The 19130-nt window shown below is 33.5% G+C and overlaps 1 protein-coding gene across 1 annotated transcript in view; it reads right to left on the bottom strand.

The window, feature by feature from the left end:
- Nucleotides 1-14119: 14119 nt before the first annotated feature.
- The window catches only part of Mip (Myoinhibiting peptide precursor), a 51007-nt gene continuing 45996 nt past the window's right edge, over nucleotides 14120-19130 (bottom strand). The window contains exon 3 of the mRNA XM_090396031.1: nucleotides 14120-14998. Within this exon, the coding sequence (XP_090252157.1) occupies nucleotides 14964-14998 (35 nt within the window). The 3' untranslated portion in view covers nucleotides 14120-14963. The remainder of the gene's footprint in view (nucleotides 14999-19130) is intronic.

The raw sequence follows: 19130 nt of genomic DNA, 5'->3' as shown, positions 1-19130 counted from the left end.
TCTTAACTGAAAATGGAAATTAGCAACCTGATAAAAAAGTATCAAAATTTCCGCTACTCAGTGACTAGAATGAACTCTTTATTTTCACCTACCATTTTAGCAGGGTGGAAGTAACTACGGAGCTACACATATGTACCATCAATTATATGAGTATTTTTAAAGTAGGCATCAAACCGTATATCTTCAATCGCTTTATAACTTAATCAAGTGGAAAAATCTAAGATGGACTGTTGCTATGACCTGCGTGATATTATTTTAAATTTATGCTTCATTGAAACCAAGAATACGAACGTATAATGGGAAACCTGGTAAGTCTTTTTTTTTTTTGTAATTATTAATAGCAGTTTTAATGGGATGTTTATAATATAATAATTTCACCTCATTTACACACTTCGATTAATGCATATTACATTTCCACAAGTAGCCATTCTATCTTTATCGAACTATCAATCATTCATTGTGCAACACTTGGATGAACTCAAGATCATCAAAGGTCCTTGGTTACTAGTGATATCGTTTCAATCCGTCATAAATATCTGTCACTTCACTGATTTCCAACTCCTCATCTTTCTATTTATTGACAATTTAAATATGCGATTTCTACATCTGTCCTTGTAGATTTCGCAATTAAATTGACATTGCAATTGAAACCACCGATGTGGACACGAAAAAAAAAAATCAGTCATTACATCCAAAAAATAAAAAAATAAAAAAAATAGCAATTTTAAACCGTCTAGATTATTGTGATAATTAATTTCCTCCAGGCAATGATTTCTTACTTCGAAATACTCCTAGCTTAAATCTGTTCCATGTTTAAGTGATAAAAAATGTATAAGATGAAACCATAATTGCAGTTCAAATATTTCGATTTTCTGCAGGTGGGTGAAGCTTACAAATACTCCTGTAATTTTGAAGGAATTCGGAACTTGGTGTGTATCATGCAAACCTATTCATCCCTAAGATAGGTTTTCGTTTGCAGAAAAATACAAAGAAAAATTTACAAGATAAAAATATAGTGATGTTTGCTGCTTGGGAGAAATGATATTTTTTAATAAATTCTCCCACTTTACTTTCCAAATAAATGCAGTTCTTGTGGATTATATCTTTTACTATTCTCTCCCATCTGCATATATTACTATTTTGTAGTAGAAAACATTTTGTACATAATTAAGAAACATTTTATTATTCTTATAAGGCATAAAGTTTATGCCTTATAAGAAGAATAATATATATATAGTGGTGAGCTATAAGGGGCTCGTGGGAACCCTTTGTTAAATTTTTTCTCAAATTTGCGAGCCTCTTGTTTAATAATCTTGTAGAACTAGAAAATACCATCGCGGAATGTATACATGCTACTCTAATTGCTACTTTAAATTCATATGGATTTTCTGATAACTATTTAAAAATCATATTATTGCGCTAGTGTAATGTTAAGAAACAAATCAGGTGTTGCAATCAAACTTCTACAAAAATTTCCCAATATTGTGATTTGGCATTTAATTGTAAATGCTAATTGTAAACGATGTAGCGCATCGTTTACAATTAGCATTAGACGATTCGATAAAAAAAACATTAAAGAAATAAATCATTTTGAAATATTTATGGATAAATGATATGCTTTTTATCATCAGTCACGAAAAAATCAACGAGAATTAAATACGATTGCAAAAGGCCCTTGGTATCGAAATTTTAAAGATCGGCTGTGTGTTCTGACACCATGGACAACTTGCAGTTTACAAACGACTCTTGCTTTGTGGAGAAATTACCCAGCTTTATGCAAGCATTTTGCATCGAACGATAAATATAAGGGCTTTTTTAAACCGACTTCTCAATTGGAATTTTTAAAAGATCTAGCATTAATGATTGATATCCTACAGGAATTATCATATCTGTCAGAAGCGTTATACGCAATATAAGTATTATAAAGGCTAAGTTAGCTTCTTTTTTTGTTCGACGATGCGATCCCTTTGTTAAAATCTCCATAGCTCACCACTGTATATATATGTCACAGTTTGAGATACAGTCGCACGCTCAGATGAAACCATGTATATATTCTATTATTTTTTAAAATACTTTCAACTGTTCTAGCAGTCATTCATTTCTCTTCTGATAATTAGCAAACTCATCACATTTTTAGAAGTTAGTATTATTTTCATAAATATTAAATGTTAATATCTCTTATTTCCATAGATGATTCCGTGCACTTCAGAAATCTGAGTTTTACCGAAAATGATTATACACTGAATGGCCACTTTATTAGGTGGCCATCCCATTTAGGAACATATACCATTCCTCAATACGTTGAGTCACATGGTTCCAGTTAGCTAATAAACCAAGCAGACAAGGATTTACAGTTCTATTTTATGTGTGTGTCTCCGATTAATATAATATATTATATTGCTCAGTCAAAATATTATGACCACTGTCTTAATTCTTCAAAATGAGTAAAAATTGTGACTTAAATGACTTCGAGCATGATATGATTGCTAGTGTCAGAGAAAAATGGCAAGGGCTGTAAAACGTCAGGTGGGGGCCACAACTAGTCGAATCACAAATCAGTACAATAGCAGCAGTCAGAACATCATCTCGGAACACCGTTCGTCGCACGCAGTTACGGATTGGATACAGGAGCAGGCAACCATCATAGGTTCCAAAGTTGTCAGATAATAACAGGAAGATGCAGCTTCAGTTGGCACGTGATCATCAACACTGGATAGCTGATGAGTGGAAAAATGTCACCTGTTCTGACGACTCCCAGTTTGTACTGTATCATGCTGATCGCAGAACCAGAACACGGTACAAACAACAGCATGAGGCATCACGAACCCGCTCAGTCTGATGGATGGGGATGTCATAGTATGGGAAATGTTTTCTTGGCATACGTTAGGTTCCCTGATACTAATCGAACACCGAATGAATGCCACAGTCCATCTTAACATCGTCGCTGATCATGTTAACCTATGCATGGTTGCAGTTCATCCATTCTGGTTAAACACAGCGTGGTTTAGATAGTTGAATCAACCGCAGAGATTACAAGTTGTTCTTAAGGGTAAAGGGGAATCACACTCGTTATTAAATACTATTTCTAATAAAGTAGCCCCCCCCTCCCTTAGTGCATATATTTCTTGACGTTTGGATACGCAACATAAATATCGAAACGGTTACAGGCAAATTCATCAAAGAACAGTTAATCGAAAGACAATTCATCGAATGCAATTCATCGAAAAAGCAATTCGCCGAATAAACAATTCGCCGAATGACAATTTAACGAATGGCAATTCGTCGAAAAGGCAATTCATCGAATGACCAATTCCTCGAATGACAATTCATCGAATGACCAATTCCTCGAAAAAACAATTCACCGAAAAAGTTTCGATGAATTCTTTCATAATTCATCGAAAAGTCATTTTTCTTGCAAACTATTGTTTAGAAAATGTTCAGTAACAATGTGGAACGTTACTCACGATACAGACAACATATCGAAGGGATCATTGAAACGTAATAATTATTTTCTTGCATTTTAGAGCATTTAATGTAAGTGTACATCCTGCTTCATTGTACAGCTAGCGATTTATCTGTAGGGAAGACAGGAGTACCTCATGCACTTATCTCCCGAATAACCTCGAAAACATGTAATTGCAGTTAATAAGTGGAGGAATAGGCTAAGAAATTCGTTCTACCAAATTTTGTCACAATGACTCTAGTCCGACTGAAATTAAAAATTTCATTAAATTTCATCCAGCCAGAGCGAAATTGCTAATATCATTTAGGAACTTCTTTACGGAAATGTTATGATAAAAGTGATCCATTTTGGAACTAAAACTGATCCGTGCAGACAGTTTCTTCTACTGAAAACTGCGAATTCTGCTAAGTCAGCAAGATATTGTAATACATAATTTCGACACTTTTCTTTGTAGCCCCAAATAGAGCTGAACTAAAAACTGGAACGGTTCGACAATTTTTTGTAAAAGTTTCAAATACGGAATACAAATAAAATTTTTTCATTAATAAATGTAATAAATAAATAAATTTACTGAACGTAAGTTAGTAGGCCTAATACTGAGATGACTAGGCTTTTCCTCCTGGAAATAGTCAAATCGGGCAAGAAAGACAATAAGAATCCATATTGTTCTGTAATTATTCCTTAGTAAAGCAGCATTGCTGTACCAACAATCATTATATTGAGGAGGATGAGGGGAAAATAGTATCGATCATTAATATTACTACTACTACTAATAATAATAAATTGATTCTTAAAGGGATCAAAATCCTATGTTGTTATATAGCCAGTAAGTGAAACTCAAGATCGAGAACTACGATCTATGAGTTTCAATGCCGAAAAACTATTGGCGAAGGCAATTCGAAGCAAAGGTGATAGTTCTTCGCCGATAGTTTTTCGGCATTGAAACTCATAGATCGTAGTTCTCGATCTTGAGTTTCACTTACTGGCTATATAACAACATAGGATTTGGATCCCTTTAATATCTATTAAATTGCCAGGAACTAGCCGTTTGGCTTTTCATTTTAATTAATAAATTGATTCTTTGATGTAAATATTTTTCACAATATAATAATAAAATATATAGGAATTCAGAGTAAAAATATTGGAAAACTTGAAAAAAAAATCCATTCCTGAAGATTTTTCAATCATGTTTCGCTTATTTGCTCCTGTTTCTGTTATTCCTCATCGACAGGAGTGACGCATGCACTTATCTTCCGAATAACCTCGAAAGCAAGTAATGAGTATATGTGTGGGTATATTTCTGGGTTTTGAGGAAGTGATCGGTGCAGTTTGTTAAAAAAAAAAATAAAAGGTTAAAATATTCTCTAGGAAAGGAAAATAATAAAATAAGGAATGATGAATAAAGAGTCTTAAAAAACACACCTGTAAACCTTTTAGAAGCATACTCATCTAGTGTTATATTTAGATGAGCAGCGGTTGGAAGTCTTATTCGACTTTTGAAGGATGCCAGTGGTCGGCAGATCACAGTTAGAAAACACAGTGCTAAAGGAAATTGGAATTGGGTTGAGTTGTCTTGAATTAAAGAAGAAGCAACTGGCCTTAAATCACTGCGTTTGTTTTCCTATTCGGTTCGCTTGTTTTTCGGCAAGAAAAAACCAAGTTTCAGAGAGAAAAAATCTTCCATCCTCGTATGAGACAGACTAACTCACCTTCAGATTAAACGCCCCGATAAAGGCGCTTGACATCCTTGATAAACGTAGGATGTTGAAGTCCCTTTCAGCAGTTTCATTAAATGAGCTGTAGAATTTTTCTCTTCTCTGAGGAAAGCGCTGATCTAAAGTACGCCACATCTGTCGCAAATAATCAAAACAACAGGTAATGGTCTTCCTAAAGGGCGAAGTTCTCGAGGTAGCCAGTCAGCTAAAATATCTAGACGTAACAAGAGACGGGAAAACTTTTCTTCAATAACCACATCTCATATGTTGCTGAAAAAAAGCTTACAAGTAGTAAACCTTCTAGCTAAGTCTGCAAGGATTGAGGGATTAGGCCGATGAGCGCTGAAAACAATATATACCGGAGCTATACTACCATTGATAATTGACGGTCAGCTTAACAGCACAATGCAACTTATATCTGAGACTTCTCAACAAAACTAACGGCCCCAAGGGGGCCGCGCCCACAGTTTGGGAAGCGCTGGACTAAAATACACCACATCTATCTCAAATAATCAAAACAACCCATAACGGTCTTTCCAAAGGTCGAAGTTCTCGTGGTAGCCAGTCAGCTATAATACCTAGGAATAACAAGAGATGGAAAATTGAGATTGAGGGATTAGGCCGATGAGCGCTGAAAACAATATATACAGGAGCTATACTACGATTGATAATTGACGGTCAGCTTAACAGCACCATGCGACTTATATCTGGAACCATTAAAACAACTCCTATTAATTGGCTTACAATGCTAAGCAACATAATACCACCAAATCTAAGAAGTGATGCTCTGTCACGAGAATATGACAAAGTACTCAGAAATACTGAATTGCCTATACAAAATGACATATCAGAACTATAGCTTAACAGATTGAAATCAAGAAAGCCCCCTCTTCGTGAAGATAAACATCTGAGAATGACTAATTAAAATACTAAAAATTAATGGAAACAAGTGTGGAGCATAAATACTAATACCCAACTCGAAATTTAGTTTGATAGTTGCTGCCTCAACATCCCGGCAGGGGCGTGCCAGTAGTGTCTGGCGCCTGTGTGCAAAACGTTAGTTGGCGCCCCTATCCTACCCTCCAATAAAAAATCACTTTAAAAAACATTTTTTTAAAAAAGTATTTCCTACTCTTTGGCGCCTTTACTGTCCTGGCGCCTGTGTGCGTCGCACACATTGCACATATGGTCGGCGTGCCCCTGTATCCCGGGTATGAAATTGGAAAGACATGGATGACACTGAACAGGATTCGTACGCCATAGAAGATGTGCAAGCTGTCTGTGCAAGTGGATGAAAATCTCACCGGAGTGTGACTGTGGACACCCGAACCAATCAATCCATCATATTTGCATTGAGTGCAGTCTTCGCGCATATGCGGGTCAAAGGAGCGACTTCCTAGAGGCGACACCGCCTTCTATAGACTGGATCAGAGAACATGATCTTAACTTATAAGTGCTTTGTCCGTCAAACGTGTAACTGCCTGTTTTACTGTAATTATTTATCATTTACACTTTTTTTTATTTTACTTTTTACATATCTGTACCCATTTTTGTAAATGTACTTTTATAACGTTATGTAGATTGCCATACGATAAACAATAAATAACCTCCTGGTAGGGTTACTGTTGGGAAGAAAACGAAAACACCACACACACACACACACACTTAGTAATCTACAGTTTATTCGACATCTGAAACAACTATCGTTCAAAGATTTGAACCGTTGGTCAGATGTCCACAGAAACTGCACTTTCTCGCGATAGTTTAGGGCTCCTGTGCAGTCAGTCGAAATTATCAATTTATTGTTTTTTTCCTTAACACTAGATATCACTCTTTCTAGAGATGTAAAATGAAGCTAAGCTGCAAACTAACTTTAACTAGGCAAAATAGCTGAAAATATCACAACATTTTCTGCAAAAATGGTATGGCGCCGTAAAAGAATTCATTTTTTATATTTAGAAAGACATCCCAACTAATGTAATTCTGATTAATATATGTGGTCTCTTTTGAGTTTACTTAGGTAGGGCGATATCGATGTTTATTCTTCTTTCCGTCAATTTACTATTTCATAGCGAACACACTCTCTCTCTCTCTCGTTTCGTTTTGGTTGCTTAAGAAATATCGATGTTTATTTTAATTTTCTAAATTTATAAAAAAACAAAGATTACAAGCATTTATACGTCCAGTCTATTTTTGACATTCGTGCATCATGGTACGTGAAGAAATTTCATAGTGAATGCTTTGCTTTCTCTATGTTAAAAATGTGGCTAATATTCGTTTCTTAATTAAGTTCATGTATTTCAGTAATGTAAACTTGCGTACTACAGAACTATATATATATATATATATATATATATATATATATATATATATATATATATATATATATATATATATATATATATATATATATATATATATATATATATATATATATATATATATAACGTTTTTTTAACTTGGGTATATTATGTATTCAAGATACCAAATAATTTTATATAAACTTGGTTTTAATCCTATTTCCCAAGTAAGCAAACGGACAAGAAAGTCAAGTTTGCGCCTGCAAGTAGTGCAAGTCCAAGGCAACTCTTGGTAAAGGTGGATAAAGTTCTGATCACTTTTCTTAGTGTGTATAATACTATATATAACTAACTAATATATACTAATACTAATACTAAGAATATAATATAACTAATACTAAGAAAAGTAATCAGAGCCTTTATCCACCTTTACCAAGAGTTGCCTTGGACATGCACTACTTGCAGGTGCAAACTTGACTTTCTTGTCCTTTTGCTTACTTGGGAAATAGGATTAAAACCAAGTTAATATAAAATTACTTGGTATCTTGAATACATATATTTTTCATATATATATATATATATATATATATGTATATATATCTTCTTTATTAGCATAAACTTTCATTTCCTGATAACATGATCAGGAAATGTAACTGTCTACCAGCAATTTATTCTTACAATTCATTTGTAAATATATAGGCTGTGTATTTTTTAATGCCTGGAAAAGAAACTTTCTTTTTTCCTGGAATCATTCATTCATTATTTGGTGCCACAAGTAAAAATGTGGAGAGCAATTTCAGGGCCGTTCCGTGGGTTTGCGCCGCCTAGTGCAAAATGTTTGTGCCCCCCCCCTTCCATTAAAAATTAAAGATCCCGAAGTACAATAACACGTTCGAATCTGCACATTAAGAGGAAATCTCTCTCTCTGTAAAAAATATAGTTTATGATCGTTTTTAATTAACGTATCAATTTTTATTATCTAATGCTGCTATTTAGAATTTATGATCAGAGATGTTGAAGCCTAGATTAATATCATGGCTTTTAAGACGTCATTAAAAGAGTTTTTTTTTAAGGGGAAGGGGCGCAAAAATATGCTTCTGCACGTGGCGACAAAATTTCTAGGGCCGGCCTTGGGACCAGTCCTGGTGAATATGGTGTTTGAGGTAGATATTGAAATTCCAAGTCGTATATTGTCTGTTGGATTTCATAAGCATGTGCATTGTCCTGCAAAAGCAACACGCCTCTGCTTAGTTTCTCGAACCGATTTTCCTTCAATTCCTTCAGAGCTGCTGTAACAGTTTCACCTTTCTTGAGGTAAGGTAAGGATTACACCATCCATATCTTAAAAGACAATGGCAAGAACTTTCCCTGCTGACTGTTTGGTTCGAAACTTCTTTGGCCATGGAGAACCTTTGTGTCTCCACTCCACTGAATGTTGTTTGTTCTCTGGGTCATAGTGACGAAGCCATGTTTTATCAACGGTTAGAATATGAGCTAAAAAATTTCACGAGGATGAAATCCCTTTATGAAATGTTCTTTTAACATCTCAACAATACCCGCCTCAGTGGATATCATTGACTGCAACCAGTATGCCCCGCCAAAAAATCGCTTTCCGAACGAAGTAGGATAAATAGTAGGATAATAAAAAGATATATACCTCTCAAAATAACCCAAAACAAACAAACAAAAAAAAATTGCACACACATCTTCGCCCCCACACGCCTTATAATTCATTTTTCGGTGAACTGTATTTTCGATGAATTGTGATTTTTCGATGAATTGTTGTTTTTAGGGGAATTGTCTTTCGATGAATTGCTTTTTCGATTAATTGTTGTTCGATGAACTGATTTTCGATGAATTGTTTATTCGGTGAATTGCTTTTTCGATGAATTGTTGTTCGATGAATTGCCTTCGATCAATTGTCTTTCGGTAAACTGTTTTTCGATGAACTCTCCGAATACCTATCGAAACAGTACAACTGGGAAAGCTCTAATTGAATTTTAATTTGTTTATATTATTTTGTGGAATAATCGGATTTTTGCAGAACGGCGAGTCTAGTATGATTCAGATAGGGTGTAAAACTGACACGATCTATGCACGATTAGTATGTCGTGTATAGCTCGCGATTAATATAATATATTATATTATATTGTTCAGTCAAAATATTATGACCACTGTCCTAATACTTCATAGAACCCCTCCTCTTGCTGCCGTTACGCAGCATGGCATGGACTCTACAACACCATTGAAAGATGCAGGAGATATGCTGTATTTCTTCTTGTTGATATGTGAGTGTTGTAAGTGGAAGATTCAAACACCAATTTTTCCCTCCTCATAACCTTGCAGATTTACATCCAGCGAATTCGGTGATGGTAGTAATATTTGGAAGTCACTGTCATGTTCGGGGAACTGCTGCTAAACATGGCACAGCACATTACCATGCTGGAACATACCTATGCCATTTGGAAAGGCAGTTACCGTGTAGGGAGGTATCTGATATCAACCAGAATGGATAGGCAATTTCTTACATTCACAGTACGCTCTACGGGTTGATCAGGGCTCTAAGAGAGTTCCAAGAAAATATCTCCAATACTGTAACACTCTTCTCCGTGTGCCTTTTTCGCTAGACCATGATATGGGATGATTCATCTCCTTGGTTTTCGCCTAATCCTCCACCTACCCTCTACAGGACATGTACTATCTATCATTGATGATTAGGAGGCACCATGACTGGGTGTCGAGGCCCATACGAGAAGGGTAGTTTGGATTGTGGTCTGGGTAAACACTGACATTCGTTCGTTGGTTAAATTCATGGTTATGCCTAATGTAGTTTTTCGTCTTTGAGCTTGCACAAGACTGAAAAAACGTGCGTTTAGTATCGACGAGGAGTAGGCTTTGACCATTGGACCAGTACTACTTTTCTACTAATATTCTTCCATTAAATATAGCACAACGTTGGTAAAGTCCTGGATATCGCCACCATTCGACCGGTATCTTACACTAATTCTTTCTTCGTAGTCCGTCAGATCACGTCCATGTCAAGGTAGATCAGCAACTGCAAATGATTAGTACGCAATTCACCTCCAAGCACAATATATATACTAGCATTCACCATGACACGAGTGCCATCAGGTGGAGTGGAACGTTCGGTTTTGAAATAACGTGAATGATCAACATTTCGACTGAACTGTGTATATCATTTTTTCACTAATATAGGTCAATATAATATTTGCTACAACAGTTTATATCACAAGTCCTTAAGTATATTTTCATATCTGAAAATAAAACATAGCTGACAGATTTAATAATGAGAATTTATTTTTAAAAAAATGAATGCTTATAAACATAATTGAAACTTTTATTTTATAATTAATTATTACATTATTTTATTTTAAAATTATAATATACAATTAATAAATGAAAAAGAATGTGACGCCTAAAATATTTTTGGATGTCATAAATCTAAATTTGACGCTAAATATATTTTTTTTTGGTTTTGATATTCTGCTTCTGCCAATTGTTATTATTTTCCGATATTTAGATATTCTGCTTCTGCCAATTGTTATTATTTTCCGATATTTTACTAAAGAAACATGAAATATCCTTAGCGTTAAAATTATTGATGAATAAATGTATTTACTGGATAGCAGTATCATTCAAATAAAGCTCTTAGAATAGAGGTAATTGGCTTGCTAAATATTGTAATTGAACGAAGACACCGTTTATTGATTCGATAGAGCATATCATTTTAAAAGGACTTGGAACTGCTCAGAATTTAATGCATCACGCAAAAAAGTAATTATGTTTTTTTTTTTTTTTTTTTTTTTTTTTTTTTCAGGCAAAGCTTTCATCCCTAAGATAAATATAATTGCCTGTGGTAGAAGTCTTCATTTACGATAACTAATATTTCTTTGCTTTGGAATGAAAATATAGAAAAGAAATAGGAATGACTACATAGGAAAGAAAATAAATATTTTCGTAGTCACAAATTAGCATTTTTAGTTAAAAACACATTTTTCTTTATTTAGTTTCATTGAAATAGCAGAATTTTGTAATGCATGTATAGTTTATTTCTTTTTTACTGATAATTTCATTTCTATTTTCATTTTTGTATTACTTTTGAGAATATTCAGAAATCAATTAAGTCTATTGAATGTTAATAATAATAATAAAATTAATTGGCAAACACTTTTTATGATTTATCAAAAGATCTCAAGAAAAAAAAAACATTTCTCTAGCAGTATTAAAGATGTGTATACCTCCATGTCTGCGCGGTTAGCCTACTGGCTATGCGCTTCGCAATCATATGCGAAAGAGTGTCCTGGGTTCGATTCCCGTCGCCGACTTGAGGAATTTAAGGATCTTTCTCAGTCATAGCCAACTAAGCCGGTCTTGAGCATGGACAGCAGGGTTTATCTGGGGTTTTTCATCCCGCAAGCAGGCAAATCGGCCCGTGAACTTACAGGCTACAGTCATAGTACGGCAAGGAAGGCAACGGGAAACTACGTGGCTCATGGTCATTTCTCTAGATGGTGGTATATATAGCTACCCTTAAACAGCCTAAGGCTATAACTAACAACAACACAACAACATCCATATGGACTTCGATTGCTAACAAATTGTGCTACAGAGTCAACATTTGAGACTAATCTCTGTTATGCCTTCCTATGAATAGTGAGGCAACATAATGCAAGAATCATAGTTAGGAGAATCCCAGTTCTCGGTGTCTCACTTACGCATTAGCAGTTGATGCTCGTCGTTCTTAGCAATAACGTACTTTTATTCTCCACTGGCATTTCTATGGTGAAAAATTAAAAGTGGATTGTGAATACTCATAATTACATGCGTTCAGTCTCTCCTCTCCCACGCAGTTATTATGACACTGAGATGTCAGCTAAACAAATGGACTGGATTTATATCATCTACTGTTCTTTGGTACAGCGTTATTCAAACAAGAGTTTCTGATAAAGTATTACCGTGCCTACAAGCGATTTCTTTAATTTAGAAACGCGTTATAATATGTGTATTAATGTTTTTCTACTTGCATAACGTTCTTTTGATTTATAGACATAATGATGGATCTAAGTCCGGGAATAGATAATTTTCAATATGAATAAAACATAATTAGTTAGCAAGAAATTAATGAAAAACATAGACATTTTGATGCATTAGTCACGCTGAAGTAGTTTTGTGTAGATCTCTTTCGTTTGTCTTTTAATCTTTCTACAGCCAGTTGAAATAATTGTTACGTAAGGTATGGATAAACTGGAGATAATGAAAATCTGGGTTTCCAATAATAAAGCGAGAAAGAGGATCTGAAAAAGCGAAAAGAGCGATTGTATCGTATGTTTCCATATATGACCACTAGATGGCATCATTTGGACTTTGCAAATGTAGCATTATCAGATATAAGATAGAAGAAAGACCGGATACTTATTCTTACAGTGCCTAGCGTGATTTGAATTCTGCATGGACAGAAATTTCGGCACTGCAAGTGTACGGGGGTATGCTATCTCAAAAAAATTCAAACCAACACCATCATCAAAGATCATGACAAAAGTGTGTTATAAGGGTGTATTTTTTGTTGAGTTTCTTAATCCGGGCTCATGTGAGTATTGAACTCTACCGTAACACTCTGGATCAGTTACAGTTATCCATTACTCACAAACGTCCTGGGTTTATCTGTGAAGAAGTCATTATGTTTCACAATAATATGTTATGTCCTGACAACAGCACATGCGTGCGGTTACGGAGGTTAGTTCCGTACCTCTGTTGCTACATCGGTCAGATATAGCAATAGAGGTACGATAGATGCATATGAACAAGTCAAACCTACACGTATACCTATAGTTTCTTTGTAGCCATACTTATATTCACAGAAGTAAACTTGTCTTGCTGATTTTTTGCTATACTGTTAGTCGTAACATGTCTATTTTGTTTCTATAAAATTCTCCCGATAAGTCTATATTTTTTGTGAGTTTTGTATGCACATATATACTTGTATATTTTAAAATTACTTATTAAATTATCATTAAAAACAAATTTTAAAAAAATTAGCAAACTGTTTAATTTAAATCATACTTTTTGAACTAAATATAATCAATGAGAATTATACATTTAAAGATAATATTCAAATTGAAGAAGATTCACAAAAGAGTGAATAAAGCATGATTTATGCTTAGAAGTTCCTGTTGTTTACTTTTGTGTTTCAGATAACCTGAAAGTAGTTCAAGATAAACTATATTGATGTTCACTCACAGTACGGTCGACAGGGTCAAGCATAGAGGTAGCCTGCCTCACAGCGCGGCTTAATAAGTGCGCTCGTTCAGCCATATTGCGGTAGGCGCCGTCGCTACGCTAACAAATCCTGCTAGCGTAGCAAGTGCGGGAAAGATGTTTTTCCAAGCATAAACTGATTAAAAATTATTTGTGAACAGCAATGACCCAAGAAAGATTGCTGGGTCTAGCAACTATATCGCTATATCGATAGAGGCGGACATAACTTATAATTTAAATTTAGAAGAGCTTATAGACAGTTTTATTGTGCGATAGCATTCGGTTTACTTTGCTTTGGTTATGTTTTTGGTACCAGGAAAGATTGTAGATAAGGGGGTGATAGGAAATGACATAACACAAAAACACAATGTGACTTTTATTTTATTAATATGTCTACAACATGAGCGTGCTACAGGAATTACATTTTATTTTGGAATAAACAATGAAAAATAAATAGAATTAAGATAACATTGGCTTTCTATAAATGCAAAAATTACAAATATTTGTGTTCATATGGATGTATAAGTTCATATTTTAATTACATTTCGGTAATTCAATCAAACATTCATACCTAGTGTAATCTGTACTACTGACTCGTATGCAATTTATTAATAAGTAAGCAACTAAACGTTTATTTATATTAAGAGAAACTTCACATCTAATAATCAGGTGAGAATTAAAGCAAGAAAAAAAAATCTATTTGTTGTAAAAATAATACGTTTGGGTATTATACACATTCGTCCATAAACACACACAAAGAATATTCATTTAACATAAAAGACTTCACTATTATTTTATGTAAAATAAATTTTGGATATTTAGTGTATAAATCGTATTATTTAAATAATATCTAATTATTTAATTATGTTTGATTTGATAATTAATTGCAGTTATTTCAAGAAATATGACTTATTTAAGTATCTAAATGTGTCTATTTCTATTGATTATATTTATAATTATTTTTTAGAAAAGATTCAAAGATAGACTTTTATATCAATTTAACTTAAGACATTTGTTTTGTTTTGTTTTGTTTTTTCCTAAAAAGGACACCACGTCATAATATAACTCCACCAATGTTGGTAGAATTCTTTTCAATAGTTGAAGTTCTTATGAGCTGTATTCGGGAGAGAGGAAGAAAGGGATTTGAACATAATCTTTCAGGATTAGTATATTTCGGATGGTAGGAGATGCTTTGACAAGAAACATCTTTTACGCACGTTCTGGCTTTAAGATATCTTCGGCTTCTGAAAAATATAAAATCGATTTAATCATAATGTTATTATCTCTTAATTTAAACCAATTAGGCGAATTTATTTCAACTAATAATCGAAATATAATTGATCACATTTTATAAATATAATTAATTGAAAATTAAATGAATTATAATTGAAAAATATTTCTCCTGTGTTCATTAAATGGGAAAAACACAGTTATTTTTACACTGTTTCATATAACAAATCTGTAGCAGAGCAGACTGATTATTTGTACCATTTTTAAAGTCGACACGAACATTACTCCGTCTAACAACTGCACGTCATAAACCTAACTTACGATTGTTCTCGACAGCGTTCTCAAAAATTAAAAGGTTTCATTCACGCCCACTTTCGACTGTATTTCTTTTGTCCGTTAACTTTAATTATACCATAGCTCGTTGTAGTCGTGACAATTTCAATCTCCCGAACTTTCACCTCTGTTTACTATTAATTACAGACAAAGTTGTGTAATTGTGTTTCCAATTCGAGATAACAGAAAGAGACACTGAATGGAAGATTAAATGTGCCATTTAGTTACCGGCAGCCATAGCAACAAGTCTCGCGATTAGACACATCTCGAATAAGTATGTCGCGTGAGCCTGTAGGTTGCTAGGATACGTTCAAATGTCGATTTCAAGGAAATACTCGTAGAAAGCTCTGGAAAGTAGAAGAACTTATCATGGCGGTATCTACGAATTTAAGTACAGAAATTAAGGGCCTCGTTTGTTTAAAAATCAGTGTAACTAATTCAAAAGTTTTACCACTTTACAATTTAGAACAAGAGAAGATTACTGTAACAGTTCAGTGATTATAAACTTTGATTTTGATTACTATTGCTTTTCGTTAGTTTAAATTATTGAGGTTTATAGCTTAGTGTTTTAATATTAGTTACATTGAATTGTTAGACTTGGGAAATGTCATTAATGCTAGAATATCGTTGCTATGTATCCCAATATGCTTTGCGTATTTTACATAGCAACTTAATTTATCATTTAAATTAAAATGATGTATATATATATATATACCCATCATTTTAACCCATATATAACCCATCATTATATATATATGTGTATATCATTTTTTTGTTTTATTTTTGTTCTGCCATTTTTTGAAGCATGAAAATATCTCACAAGAAATTTTTAATAGTGGTCAGAAGCTTAATCATTTGTATAAGAACAAAATAATAGCCATTTTATTATGTTTGTCAGTGGGGATAACAATTAGGGTTATCATGTGACGACCCTACTTCTTATCCCTTAGAAAGTTTTTAAAAAATACTGTTAAAAAACCTCATAGACTTAGAAATTTCAAAAATAACAATTTTGAATTTTTATGGACAACTGAGAATTTTTAAAACTGTTAATTGCATAGAATTTTAAAATTTCTAAAGACAGTTTATAGTATTTAAAATTCCATAGAAGTTTTTAATATTTAAGTAGCTTCTAAAATTTTAAATTCTATAACTGATTTAATTTTTTTTTCAAATTCTAAACCTCTTAGAAATAATTCGTTATTCAAATTTATTTATAAAATAAATATAAAAAAACTTATATATATATATATATATATATATATATATATATATATATATATATATATATATATATATATATATATATATATATATATATAATTATTTTGGTTACACAGGACAACTGTTGGCATCAATAAAATTTTACGAATAGTAATATATAAAAGGTCAAACCTAAATTAATTATGACCCGTTCTTATACCAAATTTAATAACGGCAAAGGTGTTATCCACTTGCGATGTTCTTAAAGAACACATCTCTCCTTTTGCCTCTAGTATTTGTTTTAGCGAACAGTTCAGAAAATAACTCCTAGGAATAAGATAGAGATTAACGAATCCATTCCCTTGAGTCCAATAATCTAGGATGTGTAAGCACCTGAACTGGTACTCCATCTACTCTAACCTCAGCACTGATATCGTTCCTTCAGCTCAATCCTCCAACCAAAGCCGCTAATTAAAACTTGATCTCTTTCCATCACAGGCATTTCCCAGACATAAACAACTTCTGTGTTAACTTACTGCTCGCTGTGTTATTCTAACTGCGATTTCCTATTATAGTAGATTAACTACAGAATTCAAGTGTCGACTATTTCATTACTGAACATCTAAAGATTATATATAAGTGTTTCCTTTCTCTGTTGTTTTGTGAGAATACTACCTTTTCATGATTGTTTCTTTTTACTGTTGGTCTACTTTAATAAGTTCTGCTACAATAAAAAGAAGCTTTTAAAAATGATCTAGATATTGGCTTAACATACTTATTTTTGGAATAAAATCGTAAAAAAAAAAAAAAAAAAAAAATATATATATATTTATATATATATATATATATTCACTGTATGTATAAAAATTAAAAATATATATTCACTGTACGTATATGTATATAAATCAGAAATTGATACATCCTTATAAGGACTTGCTTAAAGGGGCGAAGCAAGAATGCTTTTCATATTCCCCGTTATCTGCAGAGGACAGTGTAAGGAAAAGATGTTATTGAGCTATTAAAGCTCTGATCATGGCAGGAGGGTAACAGCAATAGCCGAGCCTCAGTTAGAACTTCATTGGCTACAGCATTGCCATCCATTACCCTCCAAGGGTATTGGTGATACGTAAGTAAAGCCAATTTCTAAAAATTCGGACGATCCCTAGGCCACTCAATCGTGGGCGGAAAGACAGTCCATCTCGGCGATGGGCTTCCACCCACACGCCACAACCGCTCAAATTCCGAAGAAAAGCATTCACCGACAACGCCCCTCAGTGGGCCGTGCCGGAGAACACTTTTCCTGGAGAATCAAATTGCTCCCTTAAGGCAAAAATCATAAGAGAGCCTACTCATAACTCTCGAATCTCAGCACCCCAGGGGGTAACAGCAACAGCCGAACCTCAGTTAAAACCTTCATTGATACAGCATTGCCATCCATTACCCTCCAAGGGTATTGGATTGAATGGATCAATCACCGCACCTCACGGTCGATTGATTGACAAAAACCTTGAGCGATTCCTTAAAATATTAACTTTATATAGAATAAAATTAGGTGTTTGAAAAGTTTTTAAAGAATTGCATCAAATTTAATCCATTTCCGTCCAAGGGTATTGGATTGAATGAATCAATCACGGCATCTCACGCTCGATTGATTCACAAAATCTTAAAAGAACTGGGGAGATGGACTGAGTCCTTGACTCTTTATCCCGTCATCTGAATGAAGAAAATCTGTATGGATGGGGTGTTATTGAGCTAAAAGCTCTAGTCATGGCTGGATAACAGCAACAGCCGAGCCTCAGTTAAAACTTCATTGGCTACAGCATTGTCATTCCGCGCCTGATTCACAAAAACCTTTAGCGATTCCCTAAAATATTAAGTTGATGTAGAATAAAATTAGCTGTTTGAAATGTTTTAAAGAATTATATCAAATTTAAAGACTTTTTATAGAATAATTGAACATTTTAAGATAGTTTTAATTGATACCATTTTAAAATAAAGTTAATATATATATATTTTTATAAATAAAAAATATTATACTCATAAAGACCATAGAAAAGTTCAAAGAAAAAGTACTTCCCTTGAGATTGACGGCATGTGTTTGAATTTAAGATGTCAAAGAATGCAAAACCCCAAACACAAGGCAATTTAGAATGAAATGCAAAATATTTAAATTTTGCATGGGGGGATTACATCAGCGTGCGTTTCTTTCCCCGTCATTCAGTGCGCAAATTTTCCACGTTACTTACGTACTACATTAACATACAAATTTAACTGTTCGGAGTAGGGAAAAAATTTAATCAACTGAAGATTCTTTGAAATTATTATTATATAACGTTGTGGAAACGTGGTAATAATCTCTTTCCACATAAGCTTTCTTCTAGGTAAATAAAGTAAAACATTAAATAAAGGAATGAATATAATTAAGATTTTTTCAGTGTTGGGTTTCATAATAAGTTTGATTTCAACTTTGAAACAGTTTATATTAAATGTATAAAAAAAAAGAGAAAAAAAAAGAAAGAAAAAAACATGAATATTTTATTAACGGCATCTGCCAGTGTAGTACAATTTGTCACACAACCAACATAGCTTGCTTTCGGTCTTAATATAATT

The sequence above is a fragment of the Typopeltis vanoorti genome, chromosome 7 (genome assembly GCF_054136105.1).
Source record: "Typopeltis vanoorti isolate ZY-2024b chromosome 7, IOZ_Tvanoo_1.0, whole genome shotgun sequence".
Lineage (NCBI taxonomy): Eukaryota > Metazoa > Arthropoda > Arachnida > Uropygi > Thelyphonidae > Typopeltis > Typopeltis vanoorti.
Note: the sequence above shows the minus strand (reverse complement) of the source record. Positions and strands in the feature narration are given on the sequence as shown.